This window comes from Sander vitreus, chromosome 9, assembly GCF_031162955.1.
Source record: "Sander vitreus isolate 19-12246 chromosome 9, sanVit1, whole genome shotgun sequence".
Taxonomy (NCBI): domain Eukaryota; kingdom Metazoa; phylum Chordata; class Actinopteri; order Perciformes; family Percidae; genus Sander; species Sander vitreus.
In genome coordinates, this window is record NC_135863.1 from 32,970,016 (window position 1) to 32,992,532 (window position 22,517).

Here is a 22,517-nt window from a genome sequence, read left to right on the forward strand (position 1 = left end):
ATAGACTGTGCAACAAGTGGTCTGCTTTCACCTCCACAAATTGCAGCTTGTCTGGCTGAAAATTAGTTTGCACTTCCAAATGTGGACTAAAATTGGGCAAGGGTGTCATGTTTTCCTATCGTTAGAAATCTGTCCACTACTGAAGGCAGCTTTAGTGTTATGTGTCTGGTCTGGTGTCATCTGTGAGCTAACATGTTTTTGATATTTAAGACATTGAAAAGTAAGAGCTGGCTTTCCACTTTGGGAGTATTGAATGGTGGACCACTATGATGATTACACAGATTTTTACAGCAGATGTATCCTTGAATCAGTTGGAACTCATTGGTGAAGAAGCTATTTTGTACTCTTGTTCTTCACCTATATTTTATATTAGTTTGTTGGTGTTAGTTTTCTTAGCTGGGTTATAAAGCCTGCACAACAGATGTCCTTCCAAGTGAAACAGGTGAAATAATCTGTTTGTTCCAGATGTTTGAAACTCTAAAGACTAATGAAATACAATTAAAATGTAATAGTGTGAAAAGAACATTTAAAGGCGATAAGTTCACTGGTCACACTGGATCCTATTAGCTCCAAATATAATGTCCTCATAATGTAATAATAGCCTGTCTGTGACATACTAATGCAGAATTTACAAAGCAAACACATCAAGATGTGAATACACATTTTAAAGTTGACTTTAATAATAAATGTCCTGTGTGCTGATTTTCTGTTTCTCACTTGCTTTGGCAGCGGGCATTCTCTCCAGAGGGACTGAGTGAAATGTGGAATGAAATGGTAAAAGATGAGGAGATATCATTCAATGGAGAAGAATCAGCTCACCCAGGTATGGCACAGAGAGATTACAGCATTTATTTTTCCCTCTGTGTTGTTTACAGATTTACACATTGCTGCCATTTCTTTATGTTAGCATGGTACATTTTCACACGCTGTCTAAGGACAATACTGAGCCAGGGGCAGGGTTGGCGTTTTAACCCTGCTGATGGAAATTGAAGGTTAATGTTTGCATTTCTTTTGATCATTTCAGAGGATTGCACTGACTGCTTCGGAACTCAGAAAAAGGAGGAACCCAATGACAAAGAGAAGAAAGAGGAGGAGGAGACATCAACATCTGTACATCACTCCATCATTGAGACCTGGGACTGGGGGCGGCAGCCAGGTGAGAGTGCTACCTGCACATGGTTTATGATGTGCCGGTCTACAAAATATCCCGTTGGCCTACTACTGCAATGTTGCCCCGTTCTCCTGTTGTGGCTCTTGCTATTTAACGCCTTTCTATTTCCAAGTAGGGTAAATAATACCATGCTGCCTGACTTGACAGCAGACAGTTTCACAACACTTAAATGTCGACTAGATACAATGATGCTGACCATTTCAACACATGGCCAACCTCTCTGTTTATCAATTTTACGTCTGTCAGGCCCTGCTGATGTGTGCATGTGTTGCTGGCACGTGAGATGTGGAAACTCTGAAATGACAACTTGCAGTCTGCAGGTCTGAGTGGTTATTTTTACCCCTCCGAGGGTAATCTTGGTAGGCGTTACAATGTGCTCCAGCGCAGGGAAGTGTCTCTCACCCAAGTTGTGTTTACTGGCAGGACTGGGTGGGACGGTGTTATGGTGGTGGGAGATAAGCATTGGGTCAGAGGGATTGTGAGGGCGGGGGGGGGCGCGCTTAGCTGCTCTCTCTTTTTTAATGGCCGCATTTCCATCTGGTATTAAAATCCAATCTGAGTGATCTCATCACAAGTGGACAGCTCTAAGTACGTGTTCACAGCTGGCAGTACAATGTGTCTCCAAATGCGTCTTGAATAGACCACTTGTGATCGGATCTCATTTCCCCGCTCTTTATGCAATGTATATGCTTTATGTATATGCAAACGTTCATTTCTGTTTGCATATACGGATAGGCTGGTTGTGTGCGTGCGTGCGTGCAGACATTTGTTATTATTTTCACATATTTTTATCATACATTAGAAATGTGCGATGACAAGATGAAAAGCACTGCCCTCAGTCTGTCTGCTGACCGGTGCCGGGACCTCTGCTGGAGAGAAAGACGTTTTTAAAATTCTCTGTGTTCAGCTCTCAGTACGTTTGTAGCTTCTGAGTCCCTGTGGTTTGAAGTTTAGTTTCAATATTATATCGGCTTTATTTTACGTTTCATGTTCGCTTATAGGAGTCGTGTTAAGTTACTGCTGATGAAGACCCAACATTTCCTGATTTGGCTGCTTCATAATAAAAAATTAACAGGGGACTTTTATTGTAAAGAATTTTATAGGTAATTAAACCGTTGTGCTGTGTTTCAGTCTTTGCTTTGATCGTGCAGGCTTGCTGGCTTACTACAGCGCTGACGTAAGAGCAGGAATATCTGTAGTAATATCCTACATATTGACGAATTATGAGAGCAGGCAGCACAGGAACAAAAACAGCGACACATCACCACAGTATGACAATAACATCCAAAACACACAATTCACTGTCAGTGGTTTCTGTAAAATGAGAAATACTTTGAATGAGTTTGTAGTTCCACTCACAGTTGAGTAGGCCTTCCTTAATGTGGCTCAGGCCAGGACACATACCTGTACACACTGCTATAACAATGTGGCCATATGTGGCCCAGACTACCTCCGAATTTGGTCCGAGCGATCGGATCTCATTGTGTCCTCAATGCAAATGCAAATCGGATTTTACTACCAGGTGGAAATGGGGTTATTGACTGAGCCAGGAAATCCAACTGGTCTGATTGTACAGTGAGTGTAACTGGATCGCTACATAGACGAGTCATTGATGCTTAAAGTTCAAGTTCATATGTCCTGCTTTTGCATTGAGTGGTCAGATAACTGCAGCAGTTACAGCCCAGAGACCCAGTCTATTGTTTAAATCAGGATGGTTGATCATGGACAGATGACAGATTTGCCCTGATTCTTATCAGAGGATATGTTTTAACTCTCTTTTTTTACACTAGATATTTTATAAAGAGTTAATCAACCCCTATGCATTTGGTAGTCCTCTTGTTACTTTTTAGCCATGGGTAATGTATAATAAATAGTTAGAGACTTTGTCTGACTGATATACATATTTGCCCTGACAGCCGAGCACAGCTGACTGCACAACCTCGGTCTGGCTTACATAGCTTAAGTGGATATTAGACCTGCTATTTTTTCTCACCTTGTCCTCCCAGCAGCGCTGATGTACAGACACATATTAAAACATTTTCTTTCAAACCAGATCAGAACAAAGGGCTGGTTGTGATCACTGCCAGTGTGGAAAATATTGAATGTGGTGAATTTTCTTTTTTCATTAAGAAACCTTTGAGACTGCAAGTAAAAAGCTTAAAGTCTAATAAAGAGCTGGGGTGTTTCATCGTTATTGCAATGTATTAACTTCAGACTTAATTTTTGGATTGGATTTTTTTAGTCCGTGGTTTATTTATATTGATAAACAGAAACTTATAGAACCTTCTGTACAGTACATATAATACCTTATAAATACATGGTGCATCATGTAAAGTTAAATATAAACATTTTAATACTAGATTGCAGCTTACATTTTTAAAATGTGGCAGTATGTTTACAAAATAAATTGTTATTTTGCTTGACAAATCAAAATGTGGATTTTCATGAGTGGTGAAATATAACATAAGTATATAATATACTTTTTGATAGTGGAGATTGTTTTAGAGTAGTCACACAAAGTGTTTTCTTTTCCCACTCTGGAAGCCTTAGTGTAAGATTTCTGCCAACAGTTACAATATATTGCATATACTGCACATACATTTTTACGTATATTTTAAGATAAGTCTTGCTGCCAGAAATTATTTTGAATTGCAGAAGAATTATTTTTAATAAAAAATATTTTTTTCATTGTTGAAATAATGCCGTTATTCTAATAACCCTAACCATAAGTGAACATACATACATGCATTGCAAATGTAGACACATTGTTAACACAGCTGTCTCGCAACCCAGTGGCTTACCTGCTAAAGAAATAGCATGTGAGTGAGCGGTCAATTTATATGTATTTTGATAATATTTCTTTTCTGTGAGAAGTAATGATGGCTGACAAATGGGTTCCATTATGTATGAAATGATTTTGTTTTCATTGCCCTCTCCTTGGTGTGTGTGTGTGTAGATGAGACTGAGTTGAAGGACTGTCTGTTGGTCCTGGTTGACGACCAGCAGAAGCTGTCGGCTCAGATGGCCAAAAGCACCCTGTCTGCCCAACGCCTGCGCCAGCGCCTGGTCATCCTGGAGCGCTACCTCATCTCTCTCAGCCACAGCATGATGGAGGAGAAGTACAAGGTCCGCTGGAAGGGGCCTCCCAGCCCACCACTGCCTGCTGCTGACAATAAGAGGTAAAAAATAATGAAGCTAGAGGTTCTAGAGGGCTGGGATGTTGGCACAGTGGTCAGGGCAGTCACCTCACAGCAAGGAGGCCCAGGAACACGCTGACTTATTGGGACTTAAGCGTTTTCACTGTATCCCCCAGAGTTAGATACGTCCATACATACCCTTCTCATCTCTGTGCGTGTCGTAACTCTGTCTGGCTTCGCCTTCTGAGAGTCACATTCCCAGTATGTATACGGTTAGAAGATGGTTGTGTCTCATGTGACCTTGTTATTTGTACATGCTGTGACTATACAAATCACAACATGTGAATAGGATGTTGGCGTTATTTTGTCACTTATTGGGAGCAGTAGGCTAGATGGAGCCGGTTACCTCCAGGATCTGTGATAAACTAGGCTAGCGGTGGGTGCGTCAGACAGTTACAACACACACGGAGATGAGAAGGGTATGTATGGACTTATCTAACTCAGGGGGATACGATGAATAAGCTAAGTCTCAATAAGTCAGCGTGTTCCTTTAAATTGCCAGAATGGCTGTGAGTGTAGTTAGTCCTGTGATGACAGTGTGACCTGTCCAGCCTGAACCCAGCCTCTCATCCTCTGTGTACTGACAAAAAAAATGTGCTGGTGCTTGCAAGGTATATTGAAGGTAGTAAATCTTAACTTCAATAGTGCTGCAAAGCTCGCTAAGCTCCAACACAACACAAATGCTATGTGAGTGCACAGTGTTGTAATTTATGAAAACTGTTGAACAAACTATTTTTTGTAAAACTATAGATTGAGCCAGTACAGTTACAGTGAACACAATCTAATACGGTTTCTTCCTGTTATGCACTTACATGTACCCAACATACAGACTGTTCATGCTTGCTTGAGTTAAACCCTACAGCTCGGTATATGAGTGTATGAGTGCACTCAGAGGCCTCTTTAACACACGCACATATGCATTCTAGTGTTAATATCTGTGTATTTTGCTTTGTTTTTTCAGCCCTCGTCCGGCCAGTAAAGGCGTTGAAGGCTTGGCCAGAGTTGGTTCCAGGGCAGCTCTTTCTTTTGCCTTTGCTTTCCTGCGTCGGGCCTGGAGGTCAGGTAAGTGACAGTGAAGACGTGTTGTGCCCTAGTAGTGGTGATGATAGCTGCTGTCATAGTAATGGAGGTTTGCTTAACAGCTGTTATTGAATGTGTTGCACCATGTTACAAGCTGCTCATAGTAAACAACCCAACATATTTCTCAATGCTATGTTTTTAGCTTTAGCTTGTGATGTCGGCTAGATGAAAGACTGCAGGAGTTTATGCTGGACAGGGCCAGAGAGACTTATTTGTTAACATTACTGCTGCTTAGGGATAAGAATGAATTTAACATGAGAAAAGAGCCATTTGTTTACATGTAGCTCTGAATCTTCATGCATTAACAGAACCACTAAAATGGAAAAGTCACCATTATAGGCAGATGTATTAGGAACAAACAATGATCACTCTATAGCCCTGTTTACTCTTGGGGTCTATTTTAACGATCTGAGCGCACGGCGCGAAGGGCCTGGCGCAGGTGCGTTTAGGGCATGTCCAAATCCACTTTTGCTAGTTTGACGGTGGAAAAAGGGTCCATGGTTCAAAAGGGTTGTACTTAGTGTCTTCATTAATCAGAGGTGTGTTTTGGGCATAACATGCAATAAACCAATCAGAGTGTCATCTCCCATTCCCTTTAAAAGCCAGGCGTGTTTGGTCCTTGGAGCATTGCTATTATGATTAAGCATTTGCACCGTAATATTTGTATTGGTAATCTTCTGCATGTGTGTGTAACAAGCATAGTGTGCGTGCGCTGTGCACGAGCCTAGGCGCATTTTTACTTATGTGCTGTTAAAATAACAATGAAATGCTGCGTTATTGACTTTAGACCAGGTTTTTGTTGGTCAATGGTTCGATCACTTCCCACTGCCTCAAGATAGCAATACTCCCAGAATGCACCTGAACACACCTCCCTGTAAGACCAGACCCATGGGCGCACAGATGGGCGCGGGTGCATTTGCTATTCAAACAATGTGGACGCTGGACGGGAAATTGACAACTGCGTCTGTCTTAAACTAGCAAAGACACTTGTGTCAAGCTTTGTGCTGTGCCGGGTGCAAGATAGGGCCCTAGGTGTTAAAATGCGTTTTGTGATCCGAACAGAAGGGGGCAGCCAAGACACATCGCCGTTCACATCTGTGTCTATGATGTGTCTCCAGTGGACTCAGATTTTGTTACTGCCTATGTCACTTCTGCTAGAAGGGCAAAGAGCGCTAAAGAGTTATTACGCCCACACTGTCGCCAGTCACGTAAGCGGTTGTGTCGGTACAGCTGGAGATATCGCTGTGAGCAGAATCTAACTTCTCCTGTCATAAGGCAAACATTGGATGTCACACAACGCTTCGTCCAACTCTTTGCAAAAAAAAGTCATACTGCATGACATATTCCTGTTATGTCTGTTCCTGTTATGTTTTTTTCAGGGACCAAAATGAATATATTTCATTATAGGCTATAGTTTATGGTGCTTTTCTGTTGGACTGCACTGTAATAAACTGTGATTTTTAAAATGAAGTCGCCTTCATGAATGCAACAGGGGTGGAGAGACATACTTTAATATAATGCAGTCCAATACAACACCACCACAGACTATGACCTCAAAAGACCATAGAGTTGAATTTGATTGTACAAGTAATAAACAATTTATTAAACCTGTAGCTCAGTGTATATCAACCACACAGTCTGATTATACCTAAATCAAGTGGCTGTGTTTGTTTAAAAGTCCTTCATAGCTAGCTTGGCAAGTAGAGATGCTGTTTTTGTTACGTGTACTGATGCGAGGTGGAGAGCTGCTTGTCCACAGGGACTGGGTGGGAACAAAGAGCCGGCCTCGTCTCTGTAGCCTTCCTGTATCATGAGCAGCGAACACACACACACACACACACACACACACACACACACACACACACACACACACTTACACACTTTCTTTTGCGGAATACGTTACATAAGGAAGTCTGTTTTATACCAGATTTGAGTAAATTTGAAATGTACGGATCATTGGATGCGCATATACTGTGTGTGCATTAATTGCATTTTAGATTTAGGAAAACATGGGACTATATTGTAAACTAAAATACTCTACATTTTCTTTTTGCCCTCATGCTTGGCAAATTGTAAATTTTATATATATTTTTGGTTACCCTCTGTGTAGTGTAATTAAGCCACTGTGCCGTGTATAAAACGGGAAAGGTTTGTGTTTTACAGGAGATGATGCAGACCTTTGCAGTGAGCTTCTCCAGGAGTCTCTGGATGCCTTGCGTGCCCTACCAGAGGCTACGCTGTTTGATGAGGGAACTGTATCATCCGTGTGGCTCGAAGTTGTTGAGAGGGCCACCAAATTCCTCAGGTTCGTTATTAACTGATCAGTCGCTAATTTTGTATGTTGTAAGACATGTTGGATAATCTTTTGTGATCCTCGTCTCTTGTGACCAGTGACGTACATGGAAGTGCCAGCACCAAAGGCAACATTCCTCTTCAGGACCAGCACCTAGCCCTGGCCATCCTGCTGGAGCTGGCTGTGCAGAGGGGCACTCTTAGGTAACCAGATATCCCTCATACCTGCTGGTTTGCCTATGCTGATAGCCTCCTTCAATTGAAATGCTGTCTCACTGCTCACTTTGTCTTTTTATCATTGTGTCTTTCCAGTCAGCTGCTGTCTGCTGTTCTGCTGCTACTACGCTTGTGGGAAAGTGGCACTAGAGAGATGGACAATGAACGCTCCACCCAGGGAACCAGTGCCCCTCTGTTGCCCCTCCTGCAGCGCTTTCAGAACATACACAGCAGCAAGGAAGAGCCCATTCCTGAGGAGGAAGCTGAGGTGATAATATATGTATCAATAGCTGTAGAAAATAGAACCGGCATACGTGTATCTCTAGCTATTTTCTGTGTTTGATGTGTTCTCGCTTTCTGGAAACACTCTGGTTTAGACGAGGGGTGGCGCTGGGTAGAGCGTGCAGCAGACAGGACATGTGGATTACATTGCTTCACAGAGCCGTTTGTCTCTCTTGCCTTCCTTGATTCGTTTGAATCGAAAGAAGTTACCAAATGTTGTCGTCTCTCCAGTTAGACATTTTGTTGCCGTCTTTGTGTAAATCACCCTTCTTCTTCACCCTCTAATGTTTGTTTTCTATCGCATCATTAACACGCCCACTTGCTTACTGTGAATTCTCACACTTTAGGCTCAGTCGGAGACAATACAGAGTTTGTGCTAGCTGGCAGGTTAAACTCCATTTGATGTCCGATCTGACTGATTTGGACATTTGCGTTCTCACATACAGCTCCACCGGGTAATGTCTAGATAATTTCAGGTTTGTAGTGCATGTGTGAAAACAGCTTCAGTAGCAGTATAGACAATAAATGAATATGAGAAATGGAACAATTTAAAGATAGGACAATTAGAAACACGAAAGCTCTCTAACAAAATGTTATCAAATGAAGGTCTGTTGCCTTGTGTGTTGCTTGGGAACACCTCTCTTAAAGTAGCCCTGTTCTATTCCTGGTTTAAAATTAAACTAATGAGTACTTTGTGGTTGATTTCTGTGGTTTTCAGATCCTTACAGCCCAGATGAGTCCAAATGAGAGCTTCCTGCGGTACCTGACCTTGCCTCAGGATAATGACCTGGCTATTGATCTTCGGCAAACAGCTGTGGTGATCATGGCTCACCTGGACCGCTTGGCTTCTCCCTGTAGCCCTCCACACTGCAACTCCCCCACATCACACAAGGTGACAACTCTTTTTTTTTTTATTATCATCTGGCAATGATTAGTTATCCTTTTTTTGCAGATCAATGATGCTACTCCTTCTCTCGGTTATTGCTTGAGTTATGTGCCTGTTTTTATCTTCTTTGTGCTATATATATCTTGGATGTGCACACTGTCATGTTTACTGTACTTTATGATATGGTGGGATAAAAATCACTGATAAACATGGTCGTCTATCAGACTTAACGCAAAGTGCGAATCCTTGAACGGCAGTTAATCAAATGTGAAAGGTTGACATGTGGAGAAATGACAATCACCATTTGACTTACTTTTGTCTCCCTCTCTGTCTCTTTCTGTTCCAGGGAACCTTGCAGGAGGTGATTGCCTGGGGCCTGTTGGGCTGGAAGCTTTACGCCAATGTTAATGGGCCCATTCAGTGTAAAGCCTTGTCAAGCCTTGGAGTCTCACAAATTGTCTGTTCAGAAAAGGGCTTTCTCATCTTATCCAGCAGTGGTGCTGTTTACACCCAAAACTACAAGAGCACAACCCTGGTCAGTTCTGTTGCGCAGGTGGTTTCTGTTTATTGATGAACCCTCTCTAATGAACTAGCTTTATTCAGTAAGCAAGTAGCTGATCCTTTCGTCTTTGTGTCTCCTGAAGTCTCTGAATCATTTTGTTGCAGGCTCCTTTGCTGATCCATGGTCTGAACTCCAGAAAGATTGTGAAGCTAGCAGCTCATCCTGATGGGCAGCACTACTTGGCCCTGTCATCCAATGGGGAGGTGTTTTCATGGGGCTGTGGGGATGGAGGCCGCCTTGGACATGGCGACACCACGTAAGCAAGCCAAAAAAATCCCTAGCTGATGTTTGATTTCCACAAGGGTCACCCCACTAGCATACTAAATACCCCACTTTTGCATTTCCATCTTGTCATCCAATATAAACAATGAAGCTACATGGAAATTCTCAAGATTGAAATGACTTTTGCAATTGTGAGATTCACAAACATAACTGTAAAGCTGTAGATTGTTTTAGAATTTAGTATAATTAAATTATAGATCAAACATATGCTAAAATTATACATTATATCCCCAATCTAGGACATTATTAATGTGTCATGCTATTACACCAAAGACATCTTCCACAGTTGCCACTGACTGAAATGAAAACATCCAACACTAATGGTTCATTTGAAAAAAGCCTGAAACAATGCTTTAGACATAAATGATTACTTTTAGTTTTGTTAGAAAGATTCCTGAAAACCTTGTATCAGCCAGAGGAATCTGCTACAGCTCCATTTTCACTTTATTTCAGGTATCTAGAGGAGCCTACAATGATTGTAGCCTTCAATGGGAAGCAGACAGGAAAGCATGTGGTACACATTGCCTGCGGGAGCACATACAGCGCTGCGATTACTGCTGATGGCGAACTCTATACATGGGGCAGAGGGAACTACGGTCGACTGGGCCATGGTAAGCTCCATCGGCATTGAACATAGCTTAAATAACAACATCTTTGTCTGTTTTATCACTAAAAAGGAGTGTCTGGTTTCTAGGCTCCAGTGAGGACCAGACCACACCCATGCTGGTGACGGCGCTGAAGGGACTAAAGGTGGTGGATGTGGCATGTGGAAGTGGTGATGCACAAACACTTTCGTTGACAGAGAATGGTAAGAACAAAAGTCTTTTTGGCTTGACTTCTGACCATAGAGTCCATCAGCATCACCCATTCTGAAGTGTTAGCATTTTTAATCACCATCTTTGTGTTTCCACAGGTCAGGTGTGGTCCTGGGGGGACGGAGACTATGGTAAACTGGGCCGAGGAGGGAGTGATGGCTGCAAGACACCCAAACTTGTGGAAAAACTGCAGGACCTGGACATTGTGAAGGTGTGCTGCGGCAGCCAGTTCTCAGTGGCCCTCACCAAAGATGGTCAAGTGTACACATGGGGAAAGGGAGACAATCAACGCCTTGGTCATGGCACTGATGAGCATGTTCGCTACCCCAAGTTTCTGGACAGTCTACAGGGTGAGTTGACTATTATTTATAAAATAAAAATTAAATAAAAAAATCTTTAGAATACAAAGACTGATCTTTGTCTGTTATGTTTGCAATCAGGAAAGAAGGTTGTGGATATTGCTGTGGGATCCACACACTGCCTTGCCCTCACTGACGACGGAGAGGTGCACAGTTGGGGCAGCAACGATAAGCTACAGCACTTTGATACACTCTTTTCTAACAAGAAGCAGCCGAAGGCACTGCCAGGGCTCAACTCCAAACACATTGTGGGAATCTCCTGTGGCCCAGGACAGGTGATCCATAACTGTCATTGATGATTTTTCTATTCTTATAATGATAGACCAAAAACATTTAACACTCCGTGTTGTGTGTTGTCAGAGCTTCGCTTGGTCTTCATGCTCGGAGTGGTCTGTTGGCCAGCGTGTCCCTTTCGTGGTGGACGTTTGCCCCATGACCTTTGAGCAGCTGGACCTGCTCCTGCGACAGGTCAGCGAGGGGATGGACGGCAGCTCCGACTGGCCTCCTCCACAGGAGAAGGAGTGCATGGTAGTCGCCACACTCAACCTGCTCAGGCTCCAGGTAGGCATTTTCTATTTGCAGCTTTATATTTTATAAAAAATAAAGTTAAGCATTTCCTCACCTTTCTCTCTGTGTAGTTTTCCACACACAATGTGCCTAATAATTTCTGACAGACCAATTGGACTGCTGATCATAATAAACAGATATCTGTAAAACCTCTCTCCTCAGCTCCACGCAGCCATAAGTAACCAGGTGGATCCAGAGGAGCTGGGACTGGGGCTGGGCAGCGTACTGCTTAACAACCTCAAACAAACGGTGGTAGTACTAGCTAGCAATGCCGGGGTGCTCAATAGCGTTCAAGCAGCTGCTCAAGCAGTTCTCCAAAGTGGCTGGTCAGTGCTGCTGCCCACTGCAGAGGAAAGGGCTAGGACATTGTCATCGCTTCTTCCTAATGCTGGTGAGTGCAAATCAGAACATTGCTAACACTAATTAAACTCAAAAATGGACACTTAATAGTCCATTAACTCTGTGCATTTTCATATGAAGGGAAAAAATGGTTGGGACTGGGGAGACTGAGGTTATCATTTTTTATTTATTTTTCCCAGCATCCGGAAATGAGATGAGTGTGAGCCCTGGACGTCGCTTCATGATCGACCTGTTGGTCAGCAGCTTAATGGCTGATGGAGGGTTGGAATCTGCACTGAATGCAGCAATCACCGCTGAGATACAGGTCAGTGAGTTTAATGCATGAGTCGTCACTCTTTTCTCACGTAATTTTCATGGCAACAATGCTTCGTCTATTTGAATGATGTAGATAAAAATGTGTCCTTTGGTTGAGATTCAACTTGAATTCAATAAAATAATAAGATTTCTTATGATTTGCTTTTTCTAGGCTCTGGGCCATTGGGCATATGTATAAGTTAAACCCTGCTAAATGCCAAAGTCTCAGGCTAAACTTTAAGATCGATTGTATTTCAATTTTAAGACACATGGTGTACTATTGGAATCCTATAAATAATACAGAATATTAGACATTAATGATTTGAATATGCTGCATCCATGTCCCTGAACTCCTGAAATAACCCTCTCACTGGATACAGGAATCACTTTGTATTTTGTTCATGATAGGACATTGAGGCCAAGAAGGAGGCTCAGAAAGAGAAGGAGATTGATGAGCAGGAGGCCAATGCTTCCACCATGCACCGCTGTCGCGCCATGCTGGACAAAGACCTTATCAACACAGGCATCTATGAGTCAGCGGGAAAGCAAAGCCTGCCTCTGGTGCAGCTTGTACAGCAGCTGTTGAGGTACCTGCTCTTTGCTTCAATCATGCTACACCTATGCCACTATACAGGTTAACCTATTGCTGCCTGCTAGCAAATTCACACATTTGATCTCTGCAGGAACATCGCCTCCCAGACCATCGCAAGGCTGAAGGATGTCGCTCGGCGTATCTCCAACTATTTAGAGGCGGAGCATGTCAGCAAGGAACGCTCTGCGTCTCTTGACCTGCTGCTGCGCTTCCAGAGGCTGCTTGTTAGCAAGCTCTACCTGGGTGTCAATGGCACAGAGAACGTTAATGGATACAGTAAGTCATGTATTTCAACCCAAATTTGTGTCCTATTCATTCAAATAAGAATAACTTGCTATAAAGTTAAAAAAAAAAAAAGAAAGGAAAAAAAAAGAGCTCTTGGTAGGTAGTATTTAATCTCTCTGTTATTGCAGATCCCGAGCTTCTGGGTGTTGGTTCCCTGTTAAAAAAGTACATCGCCCTGCTGTGTACTCACATTGGAGACATCCTCCCAGTGGCAACAAGTATTGCCTCTACTGGTCACCGCCACTTTGCGGAAGTCTCTCGTGTTATTGAAGGAGATCTAACTGGTAATCCCTCTCTCAGAAAGTGCTGAGTGTTTTAAGTGCAGCATGAATTGCATGCAGACCTTTTAAGGAACTCGTCAGACAGTTATGCCTCACTGTTTTTTCTTTAATAGGAGTGCTGCTGCCTGAGTTGGTGGTGTCCATCGTCCTCCTCCTCACTATTGATGCAGGTCTAATGCAGGAGACTGGTTCTATCCCTCTCCTGGCTGGACTCCTGGAGCACCTCGACCGTTTCAACCACCTGGCCCCAGGACATGAGAGGGACGATAATGAGGATCTGGCTTGGCCAGGCATTATGGGTATTATACCAATTGTGTCTTACAATGTCACTGATGTGAAATTATAAGAATCCTGAATTTGAGGTAAAGATTAGAAGATGGTTTAGAATGTAACTAGCTCATTTTCTGCTGTGGCAGGATCCTTCTTCACAGGACAAAGTTCCAAGAACAATGAGGAGGTTTCCCTCATTCGCAAGGCTGACCTGGAGAACCATAACAAAGATGGTGGTTTCTGGACAGTCATTGATGGAAAGGTCTATGACATCAAGGACTTCCAGGCTCAGTCCCAGTCGCTAGCAGGAAACAGTGTCCTAGGTGAGGTTAATAATAGTAAATATATTTTTGGAATGAAATGTGACATCATTAGTCTGAATGAATTAGAGAAGTAACAAAGTATCTTTTTACAGCCCAGTTTGCAGGAGAGGACCCAGTGGTTGCTTTGGAAGCTGCTCTGCAGTTTGAGGACACCAGGGAGTCAATGCAGGCCTTCTGTGTTGGCCAGTATATGGAGGTATCAATCTAAATGTTCTGACTTAATTCCATTCTTCATAATTGGTCCCAGTCCTTGATATTTGATGTTTTATCATTGACAGCCTAACCAGGAGACAGTCACCACTCCAGACCTCAGCAGTCTCTCCTCCCCACTCATTGACACGGAGAGGAACCTGGGGCTGCTGCTGGGTCTCCATGCCTCCTACCTGGCCAAGAGCACCCCCCTGTCCCCCATGGAGATTGAATGTGCCAGTGGGTACCAAAGCTACTTGGTTTGAAAATCAAGATGTGTCTTTCCCAAGCTCTGCATTATAGTTGGTTTGAATTTTAACATACATTTTTGTTCTCTTCTTGCACAGAATGGCTCCAGTCCTCTATATTCTCTGGGGGCCTGCAGACCAGTCAGATCCACTATAACTACAATGAAGAAAAGGATGAAGACCACTGCAGCTCCCTGGGTACAACCACTCCAGACAAAGCCAAACTCTATTCTCGAAGAATAACCCTCAGCGACCACGCACAGCCTTTCCTGCAGGCTATTGCAGACAACAACACTCAGGACCACACTGTGAAGGTGCAGGCAACAACAACAATGACTCAAGACAGAACAGAACAGCTAGACAGTATCCATGAAGCTGAAGGATGTAGTCATGCTTTCATTTTTGTTGTTTTGTCGTTAAATTATAGGACTTCCTATGCCAAATAGAGCGTTGCTGTAAGCAGTACCATCTTATTACACCCATCACCTTCCCTCCGGAACACCCTGTGGAGGAAGTTGGCCGCCTGCTGCTCTGCTGCCTGCTCAAACATCAAGACCTCGGTAACCTAGCAACTGGTCTCAGACAGGCTGTTTGAGGAGGGATTGAGATCTAATTTTGGCTCACTTTGCCTTTTGACATTTTTTATTTTTTTATTGTTATCAGTTATGTGAAGATGTATTTTAAATATTTTCTTTTCTACACTTTCACAATCTCCAACACTTTTATATCTTCTCATCAGAAATGATTTGCACTTGTACAGCAATTTAGTGTAACCTCTCTTCCTGTCACAGGTCACATTGCTCTTTCACTTGTCAGTCAATGTGCCTTGGGTGTGGACCAAGGGAAACAGAGGTCCCTCCCTAAATCTGTGATTGACGTGTGCCGCATGGTCTACCAGGCAAAGTGTTCTTTAATCAAGGTATGATTACTGCTTGTAGCTTGTGTACTGTAATAGATAGGCATCATGATAACAAAAGACTTGTATTAATTCCTCAGTGCAGAATGTTGTGCAGGTAATTTGTGACACAAAGAACAAAGAGAAAGGAATGGTGCTTTTAATGAAGTGTTTCCTTTGTCCCACTTATTTAAGACCCATCAGGAACAAGGTCGCTCTTACAAGGAGGTGTGTGCCCCTGTCATTGAGCGTCTGCGCTTCCTGTTTAATGAGCTGCGTCCAGCTGTAAGCAACGATCTGTCTATAGTGTCCAAACTGAAGCTGCTGAGCTCTCAGCCCCGCTGGAGGAGGATCGCCCAGAAACTCATCAGGGACCGCAGGAAAAAAAGAGGTGGCTTATTTAAAAACCTACTACACAGTGACAGGGTTTCATTTTCTTCACATACCATACAACGTATTTCTGAATTTTAATGCATTCTTTTTTTTTTTTTTTTAGTGCCTAAGAAGTCAGAGTCTTCTGACATAGAAGAGCCAAAGCTGGAGAATGAAGGGACCAATGAAGAGGAACAAAATGTCCACATCAGCCCCACACCTGCTGACAGGAAATCATCCACTAGCAAGACATCCAAGGTACCTTAATGGGACTTAATTATTGGAATATTTCACATAATAAAAAAATGTATAAGTTCCATAGATGCTTTTTTTTTAATCAATGTATTTGTTTATGATCTTAAAACTATCTTCTTCTCAATGATCTGTTGGCCAATTTTTACAATATACTGTAAATACATGAGGCCTCATGGGAGACTGGTATTGAATCTTTTGTCAGGAAATGCTAAAAATTAATAACCTTGTATCTTGAGACACCGTATAACAAGTATAGTATATATTTTGATAGGTTAGTTTGCAGACAACACAATGGCTATGGTTGTCCAGTTTGACATTGCTATATTGTTTTTATTACTTTACAGCAGGACAAGTGGCATCCGCTTCTTAACACTGTGGCCAATGTCCAAAGGTACCGGTGGCTGAAACACAGTGTTCAGGGTATCTTTTCTCAGTCCAGCCTTATGGCCACCATAGTGGAGTTTGCACTGAAAGAGGAGCCCCTGGATGTAGAGAAGATGAGGAAATGTCTCCTCAAACAGGTGATTGTTAACAACAGATCATCACTGGCTTCATAAGTAGCAAAAACAAAGGAACAACAAGTAGAAACAAATAAAGGGAAATCAAGATGTGTATAATTCACTCTGAACTTGTAAAGAGGTAAAAAAAAAAAAAAAAAAAAAACATGGCAGTTAATTCTGTTTTTTATTATAGCTGGAGAGGGCTGAGGTGAGACTCGAGGGCATCGACACCATGCTGAAGTTGGCCTCCAAAAGCTTCCTGTTGCCGTCTGTGCAGTATGCAATGCTCTGTGGCTGGCAAAGGGTCATACCAGAAGGGACCAACATTGGGTAAGTCAACAGTTTTTTAGATCTATGGTAAAAGAAAAAAGTCATTAAACTTCTCTGAATCTTGTCGAGTGAATTGATATCTTAATTGATGCATTCAAATATGATCATTCAGTGGACATCATGCAATCAGTTTCTGTGATTTTGGTGTAACTGCTAAAGCAAAAAAACACAAAATGTAATCATGGCATCTGTTTTAGCCACAGGGTATCAAGCCTTCTAACCTTTCAAATATCCCTTTCAGAGAGCCCCTGTCTGACTGCCTGAAGGACGTGGATCTGATCCCTCCCTTCAACCGCATGCTCTTGGAGGTGACCTTCGGCAAGTTGTATTCCTGGGCCATCCAGAATGTTCGCAACATCCTGCTTGAGGCCAGCGCCCGCTTCAAAGAGCTCGGTGAGTGGCGTGATTGTATGTCTGGTTCATCTCGGAAAACTAAACTGATAGGCAGTGGAACGTATATCTGTGGGGATTCATACATGCACAGGCAGCCAAAACTTTTGGAAGTCCTAGACAAGAAACGAGAGGGACCCAGAGTTGTGGTTATGCTGTGACATATATTATAATGTTCACACCTGTTATACACACAAACTAATTTGCCTGTTCTTGTAACCAGGTGTGCAGCCTGTTCCCTTGCAGACTATCACCAATGAGAACCCAGCGGGACCAAGTCTTGGCACCATTCCGCAAGCCCGCTTTCTTCTGGCCATGATACACATGCTGTCCCTGAAACACGGGTCCAACAGCCTCAGTCTCTTACTAAATTCTGGCATATTGGCGCTCACACAGAGTATACTCAGGCTCATAGGTGAGTACTGTCCAGTAAAATGCATACAGGTTACCCAGAATGGAAGTACACCTGTACACATTTATGGATGTTTGATGTCTCTTCTATTATTGTATTTCCAGGGCCCAGCACAGACAGCAGTGAGGAGGACCTGAGTTTATGTGCACACGGAGGCTCAGCCACAGTACTGGAGGAGTCCAGAAAGGAGGCTGCCCCCGCCCCCCTCCCTGCCTCAGGCCCTGAGCTGGCTGCCATGATGAAGATAGGCACCAGGGTAATGAGGGGAGTCGACTGGAAATGGGGAGATCAGGTACCTGAATCCATTTCACAGACTTGTTAGTTGATGGATTACTGCTTTGTAATTACCAACTAAACATACAAATAGAAGCCTGGTGTTTTAGTATTTGACTCTGTGTATTGTCTGTCCAGGACGGCCCAGCACCAGGTCTCGGTCGGGTCATTGGGGAGCTGGGCGAGGATGGCTGGATCAGGGTCCAGTGGGATACTAGCAGCACCAACTCCTACAGAATGGGCAAAGAGGGCAAATATGACCTTAAGTTGGCAGAACCCCCACCAGCTGCCCAGCCCCCGACTGAGGACTCCGACACAGAGGATGACACGGGTCAGTTCACAATACTGCCTCAGTACAAATCACCACGGCTACAAGCAAAGTGTGAGGCTCAAATAATGACATCTACAATGTCCTCTCTTCGTTACAGAAGTGGAGCTGATGGAGAAGAGCAGCCACCCGACAGCTATGATGCTAAACAGCACAGTCAACCTGCTGAAGACACTGTCTCTAACAGCTGGGATCTATGCAGAGGTGTTACAAACAGATGCTACACGGACCCTCTGTGGGCTACTAAGGATGCTTGTGGAGAGTGGAGCTAATGATAAGTCAGGTAGCTGAAATGCCATGTTGATAAAGAGCATTTATATATTTTTACAAGACACGTTGTTGGCTGTTATCTTTTTCTAAAAGACCCATCTTTGTTGTCAGGGTGTCACTCCCACCGGCTGGTCTCTCGGGAGCAGCACAGGAGCTGGTCTACGCTGGGCTTCATACGCAGCATTGCTCTCATGCCCCAAATGTGCAGCACGCTCAGCACCTCTGCATGGATTAGCCTACTGATCCGAATTGTTGAGGGACACCAGTCCTTCAATGCCATCACTCTGCAGAGACAGGTGAGATAATTACCATCATGTGTTAGATGTGCTGTTAGGAAAGTATGTTATTAGGTAGAACCTCAGAGAAGTAGACTTGTGTATTGTTGTGGAAAGTTATTTGTCATTTGCCAAACATTTCTGGATGGCAACCAACTTTGTGAAAGTAACACTTGTCTTGTGCATGCTGTGTTTGTGTCCAGATCCTGGCGCTACGTCTCCTGCAGGCAGTCTTGCCCTCATGGGACAAGACGGAGCGCTCTCAGGACATGAAGTTCCTGGTGGAGAAGTTGTTTAACTTTCTGGGAATCCTACTAAGCACCTGCTCCTCAGATCTGCCACTTCTCAGAGGTACGGTCTTCTAATCATACTCGAGCTCTCACTGAAAATGTGATGTTTATTTTTTACCTATTGTTAAATTGCTACTTCCTCTGCACAGAGGGTTCCCTGCGAAGGAGGAAGTCCCGCCCTCAGGCGTCTCTTACAGCCACTCACAGCAGCACACTGGCTGAGGAGATTGTTTCTGTTCTGCGCACTCTGCACTCTCTTGGCCAGTGGAACAGCATGATAAATGATTACATTAACACTCAGCTGAGCTCCATTGGAGATGTTATGGCAGGCTGTCAGTCTAAAGCAGTAAGAACAAATTGCATTATTATGGATTGAATTATTTTGTTGGTAACTGGTAACTTTCATTCTGGCTTGAGTGATAAAAAATGTCTCCCCTCTCTATTACAGTGTTTCCTGGAGGAGTATTTTCCTGATTCTGATGGACCAAGAGTGGGTAGTCTGATGGCAGTGATGGCAGTCATTGGAGGAATTGATGGGCGCCTCAGGCTAGGAGGCCAAGTTATTCATGAGGAATATGGAGAGGGAACAGTCACTCGCATCACCCCAAAAGGGCGCATCACTGTCCAATTTTATGAGATGAGGACTTGTAGGGTTTGCTTGCTCAGCCATCTTAAACCGGTATGGAAGGGTTTGGATTGACATATCTGTACATATAACCACATATATACCACATTAGCTCTCATTTTACTTTAAGTTCAATAGACAAAATACTAATTTTCTTATTTGTTGCTGTCATTTTGCTCAGCTGCCTGCAGTATCCTTCAGTGTGCAGAACTTGCCCTTCACCGAGCCCATGCTTGCAGTTTGGGCCCAGCTGGTCAGCCTGGCTGGAAGCAAACTGGAGAAACAACACATGAAGAAGTCCCTCAGTCGAGGGCTTACAGGTACAGAAACCAAAGAGAGAGACGCAAAAAACAAATGTCGTAGACTTGACTCACATGTGACGCATAAACGTATAAAATAAACAAATATTGACTGTATTTAAACAAATTTCTGGTAAAGTGCCCTGGCAATACACATTAATTAATTGTATGATAAATAATACTTTGTCTGTTTTCCAATAATTACCACGACGAAAGCTTTTAATCTGTAAGGGTTTGGTTGATTGTTCGGAGCCTAAGGTCTAGTCCAGTGGATTTAATCAAACCTTAATTGTATTTCCAGCTGACCAGGTGGACATCCATTTGCTGCGGTGCCAGCAGCTGAGGCTTTATATTTTAAAGGCAGGACGGGCCCTGCTCTCTCATCAGGACAAACTCAGGCAGATCCTCTCCCAGGCGGCAGTTGTGGACACAGGCCCCAACCCCAGTGGTAAGACCTCACCCAGTGAAAGGCTGCGTTTTTGAGTCTTGAAAGTTGGTTAGGACAGTTTTTATGGAAAACTATTGCTGCTTAGTCCAGTTCAGCATTGTACAAATGCTATTTATGCCCTGTTTTCATAGGACTTCACATCCAGTTATATTTAACTGCATTTATTGTCATTTTGGTTTTGAATTGATTGGAGATTCATTGCAATTACAAAACAAAAACAAAAAAAAGAGAGTAGAAAATGTGTCTGAGCCTCACACATCAGAGCATTTTTATAAGATATAAATTATTATTTGGGTGTGTGTGTGTGGACATTTGATCATGTTTTCACAATTAATACAAATTATTTTGATACAGAACAGCGGCTACTGTGTGGTAGTGCCTAATTAACCAATCTGCTTACCTTGCACACTTTGGAGATTTCCCTGAGACTGGGGTGTGGATGTAAACTGAGTTGTTCACAGAAGAAGTTTGAGGCACCATTTTGCTGTTATCAAGTTTTTCTGTTTGGGCTTTTTCATGACACCTCTCCATTTCTTGAATTTTTTTTTTTTTTTTTTGTGTGTGTGTGTGTGCAGAGGACCCAGTGGTGTCATCTCCTGATGTGGGAGACTTGTCCCCTGAGGGTCCGCTGCCTCCATTGATCCTCCTGCAGCAGCTGCTGTCTGCTGCCACTCAGCCTTCCCCTATCAAAGCCATTTTTGACAGGCAAGAGATGGAGGTGAGTCACTTGGCCTCTCTCAGGTTCAGCGTTGTAATGTTGCACACAGTAGAGCTGGTGTATTCGGTTTGAGCTCAGCATAATCTGTGTATCGCTGTGTATGTAGGCTGCAGCTCTGGCGTTGTGTCAGTACCTGGCTGTGGAATCTGCCCACCCGTCCTCTCCGCTGTTTGAGGAGAGCAGCTCTAGTGAGGCCACTACGCCTGTCACCATACAACATGTCCGACCTCCAAAACAGAAGAAGCAGAAGACCTCCCCTGTACCTCCACTACCCATAGTCCTCCAGCTTATGGAGATGGGGTTCCCACGGAAAAACATCGAGTTTGCCTTGAAGTCACTTTCTGGAACTACAGGCAGCGCCTCTGGTGTCCCAGGTATAATTTAATATGACACAAACCTGAATTTGTGAATACATAGGAATACTTGTTTGCTTTCCATCACTTTTACTCTAACTAAAACTCTGTAGCTGTCACTGCTGCAGCATGTCTTCATGTCACATGTGATATAACATTGGAGATCTACTTTTGGAGGGTAATTGAGCATATACATCAGGTGTTGAGGCTCTGGTGGGCTGGCTGCTGGACCATCCAGACGTTCACGTCACTGAGGTGTCAGATGCTGACACTGTGTCAGATGAATACTCTGATGAGGAGGTGCTAGAGGAGCTGGAGGAGGCCGAGCCGACGTTCCCTGTGGTACGTTACTTTGTCTTTTCACTTCTGCCATACCTCACTCAATAATAGACTGGGTCGCTTGTCACAGAGCCTGTCAAATTCTCCTCATGACATGATTAATGTAATATTGCCTGTGTGTAACATTAGCCTCCAGGTGCAGTGGTGACTGAAAGCCAGACATTTAAGAAGAGATCAGATTTCCAAAGCAACGATGATTATGCTGTGTATGTGAGAGAGAACATTCAGGTAAGAGCAGCAGCAGCCTTTTTAAATTTTTTTTTTTTTAAAGCTGCTTTAATGAAATGTGACACAAGTCAGACAGATCCCTGATTTCTCTGCAGGTGGGGATGATGGTGAAGTGCTGCAGAACGTATGAGGAAGTGTATGACGGAGATGTCGGCAAGGTGATCAAGTTGGACAGAGATGGGCTTCATGACTTAAATGTGCAGTGTGACTGGCAGCAAAAAGGAGGAACGTACTGGGTCCGCTACATCCACATCGAGCTACTTGGTAAGATTATGTGATTTTAATGTGACCTGATGCTTATAATGATAACGAGAAGTGAGTGCTTCTGGTAAAAAACTTGGCAGTATTTTTTCTCTTCACCCTATG

At 43.3% G+C, this 22,517-nt stretch overlaps 1 protein-coding gene across 3 annotated transcripts in view; it reads left to right on the forward strand.

Moving 5' to 3' along the window:
• herc2 (HECT and RLD domain containing E3 ubiquitin protein ligase 2) overlaps window positions 1–22,517 on the forward strand; it is a 52,670-nt gene that overhangs the window by 1,957 nt on the left and 28,196 nt on the right. For 2 of the 3 annotated variants that reach the window (XM_078259835.1, XM_078259833.1), the window contains exons 3-49: window positions 730–823; window positions 1,025–1,156; window positions 4,128–4,350; window positions 5,330–5,430; window positions 7,612–7,753; window positions 7,840–7,944; window positions 8,053–8,224; window positions 8,957–9,130; window positions 9,471–9,659; window positions 9,791–9,942; window positions 10,422–10,579; window positions 10,663–10,776; window positions 10,882–11,133; window positions 11,224–11,417; window positions 11,503–11,703; window positions 11,872–12,100; window positions 12,249–12,373; window positions 12,772–12,950; window positions 13,047–13,231; window positions 13,369–13,524; window positions 13,635–13,820; window positions 13,938–14,114; window positions 14,207–14,310; window positions 14,393–14,543; window positions 14,651–14,865; window positions 14,979–15,111; window positions 15,343–15,470; window positions 15,642–15,837; window positions 15,943–16,076; window positions 16,418–16,594; window positions 16,767–16,903; window positions 17,145–17,296; window positions 17,517–17,708; window positions 17,810–17,997; window positions 18,117–18,309; window positions 18,407–18,589; window positions 18,688–18,872; window positions 19,055–19,202; window positions 19,291–19,487; window positions 19,590–19,820; window positions 19,948–20,086; window positions 20,367–20,513; window positions 21,089–21,231; window positions 21,338–21,605; window positions 21,784–21,926; window positions 22,053–22,151; window positions 22,247–22,415. In XM_078259835.1, coding sequence (XP_078115961.1) covers window positions 730–823; window positions 1,025–1,156; window positions 4,128–4,350; window positions 5,330–5,430; window positions 7,612–7,753; window positions 7,840–7,944; window positions 8,053–8,224; window positions 8,957–9,130; window positions 9,471–9,659; window positions 9,791–9,942; window positions 10,422–10,579; window positions 10,663–10,776; window positions 10,882–11,133; window positions 11,224–11,417; window positions 11,503–11,703; window positions 11,872–12,100; window positions 12,249–12,373; window positions 12,772–12,950; window positions 13,047–13,231; window positions 13,369–13,524; window positions 13,635–13,820; window positions 13,938–14,114; window positions 14,207–14,310; window positions 14,393–14,543; window positions 14,651–14,865; window positions 14,979–15,111; window positions 15,343–15,470; window positions 15,642–15,837; window positions 15,943–16,076; window positions 16,418–16,594; window positions 16,767–16,903; window positions 17,145–17,296; window positions 17,517–17,708; window positions 17,810–17,997; window positions 18,117–18,309; window positions 18,407–18,589; window positions 18,688–18,872; window positions 19,055–19,202; window positions 19,291–19,487; window positions 19,590–19,820; window positions 19,948–20,086; window positions 20,367–20,513; window positions 21,089–21,231; window positions 21,338–21,605; window positions 21,784–21,926; window positions 22,053–22,151; window positions 22,247–22,415 — 7,792 coding nt within the window. The remainder of the gene's footprint in view (window positions 1–729; window positions 824–1,024; window positions 1,157–4,127; window positions 4,351–5,329; window positions 5,431–7,611; window positions 7,754–7,839; window positions 7,945–8,052; window positions 8,225–8,956; window positions 9,131–9,470; window positions 9,660–9,790; window positions 9,943–10,421; window positions 10,580–10,662; window positions 10,777–10,881; window positions 11,134–11,223; window positions 11,418–11,502; window positions 11,704–11,871; window positions 12,101–12,248; window positions 12,374–12,771; window positions 12,951–13,046; window positions 13,232–13,368; window positions 13,525–13,634; window positions 13,821–13,937; window positions 14,115–14,206; window positions 14,311–14,392; window positions 14,544–14,650; window positions 14,866–14,978; window positions 15,112–15,342; window positions 15,471–15,641; window positions 15,838–15,942; window positions 16,077–16,417; window positions 16,595–16,766; window positions 16,904–17,144; window positions 17,297–17,516; window positions 17,709–17,809; window positions 17,998–18,116; window positions 18,310–18,406; window positions 18,590–18,687; window positions 18,873–19,054; window positions 19,203–19,290; window positions 19,488–19,589; window positions 19,821–19,947; window positions 20,087–20,366; window positions 20,514–21,088; window positions 21,232–21,337; window positions 21,606–21,783; window positions 21,927–22,052; window positions 22,152–22,246; window positions 22,416–22,517) is intronic. The other variant, XM_078259834.1, reaches the window with a different exon arrangement.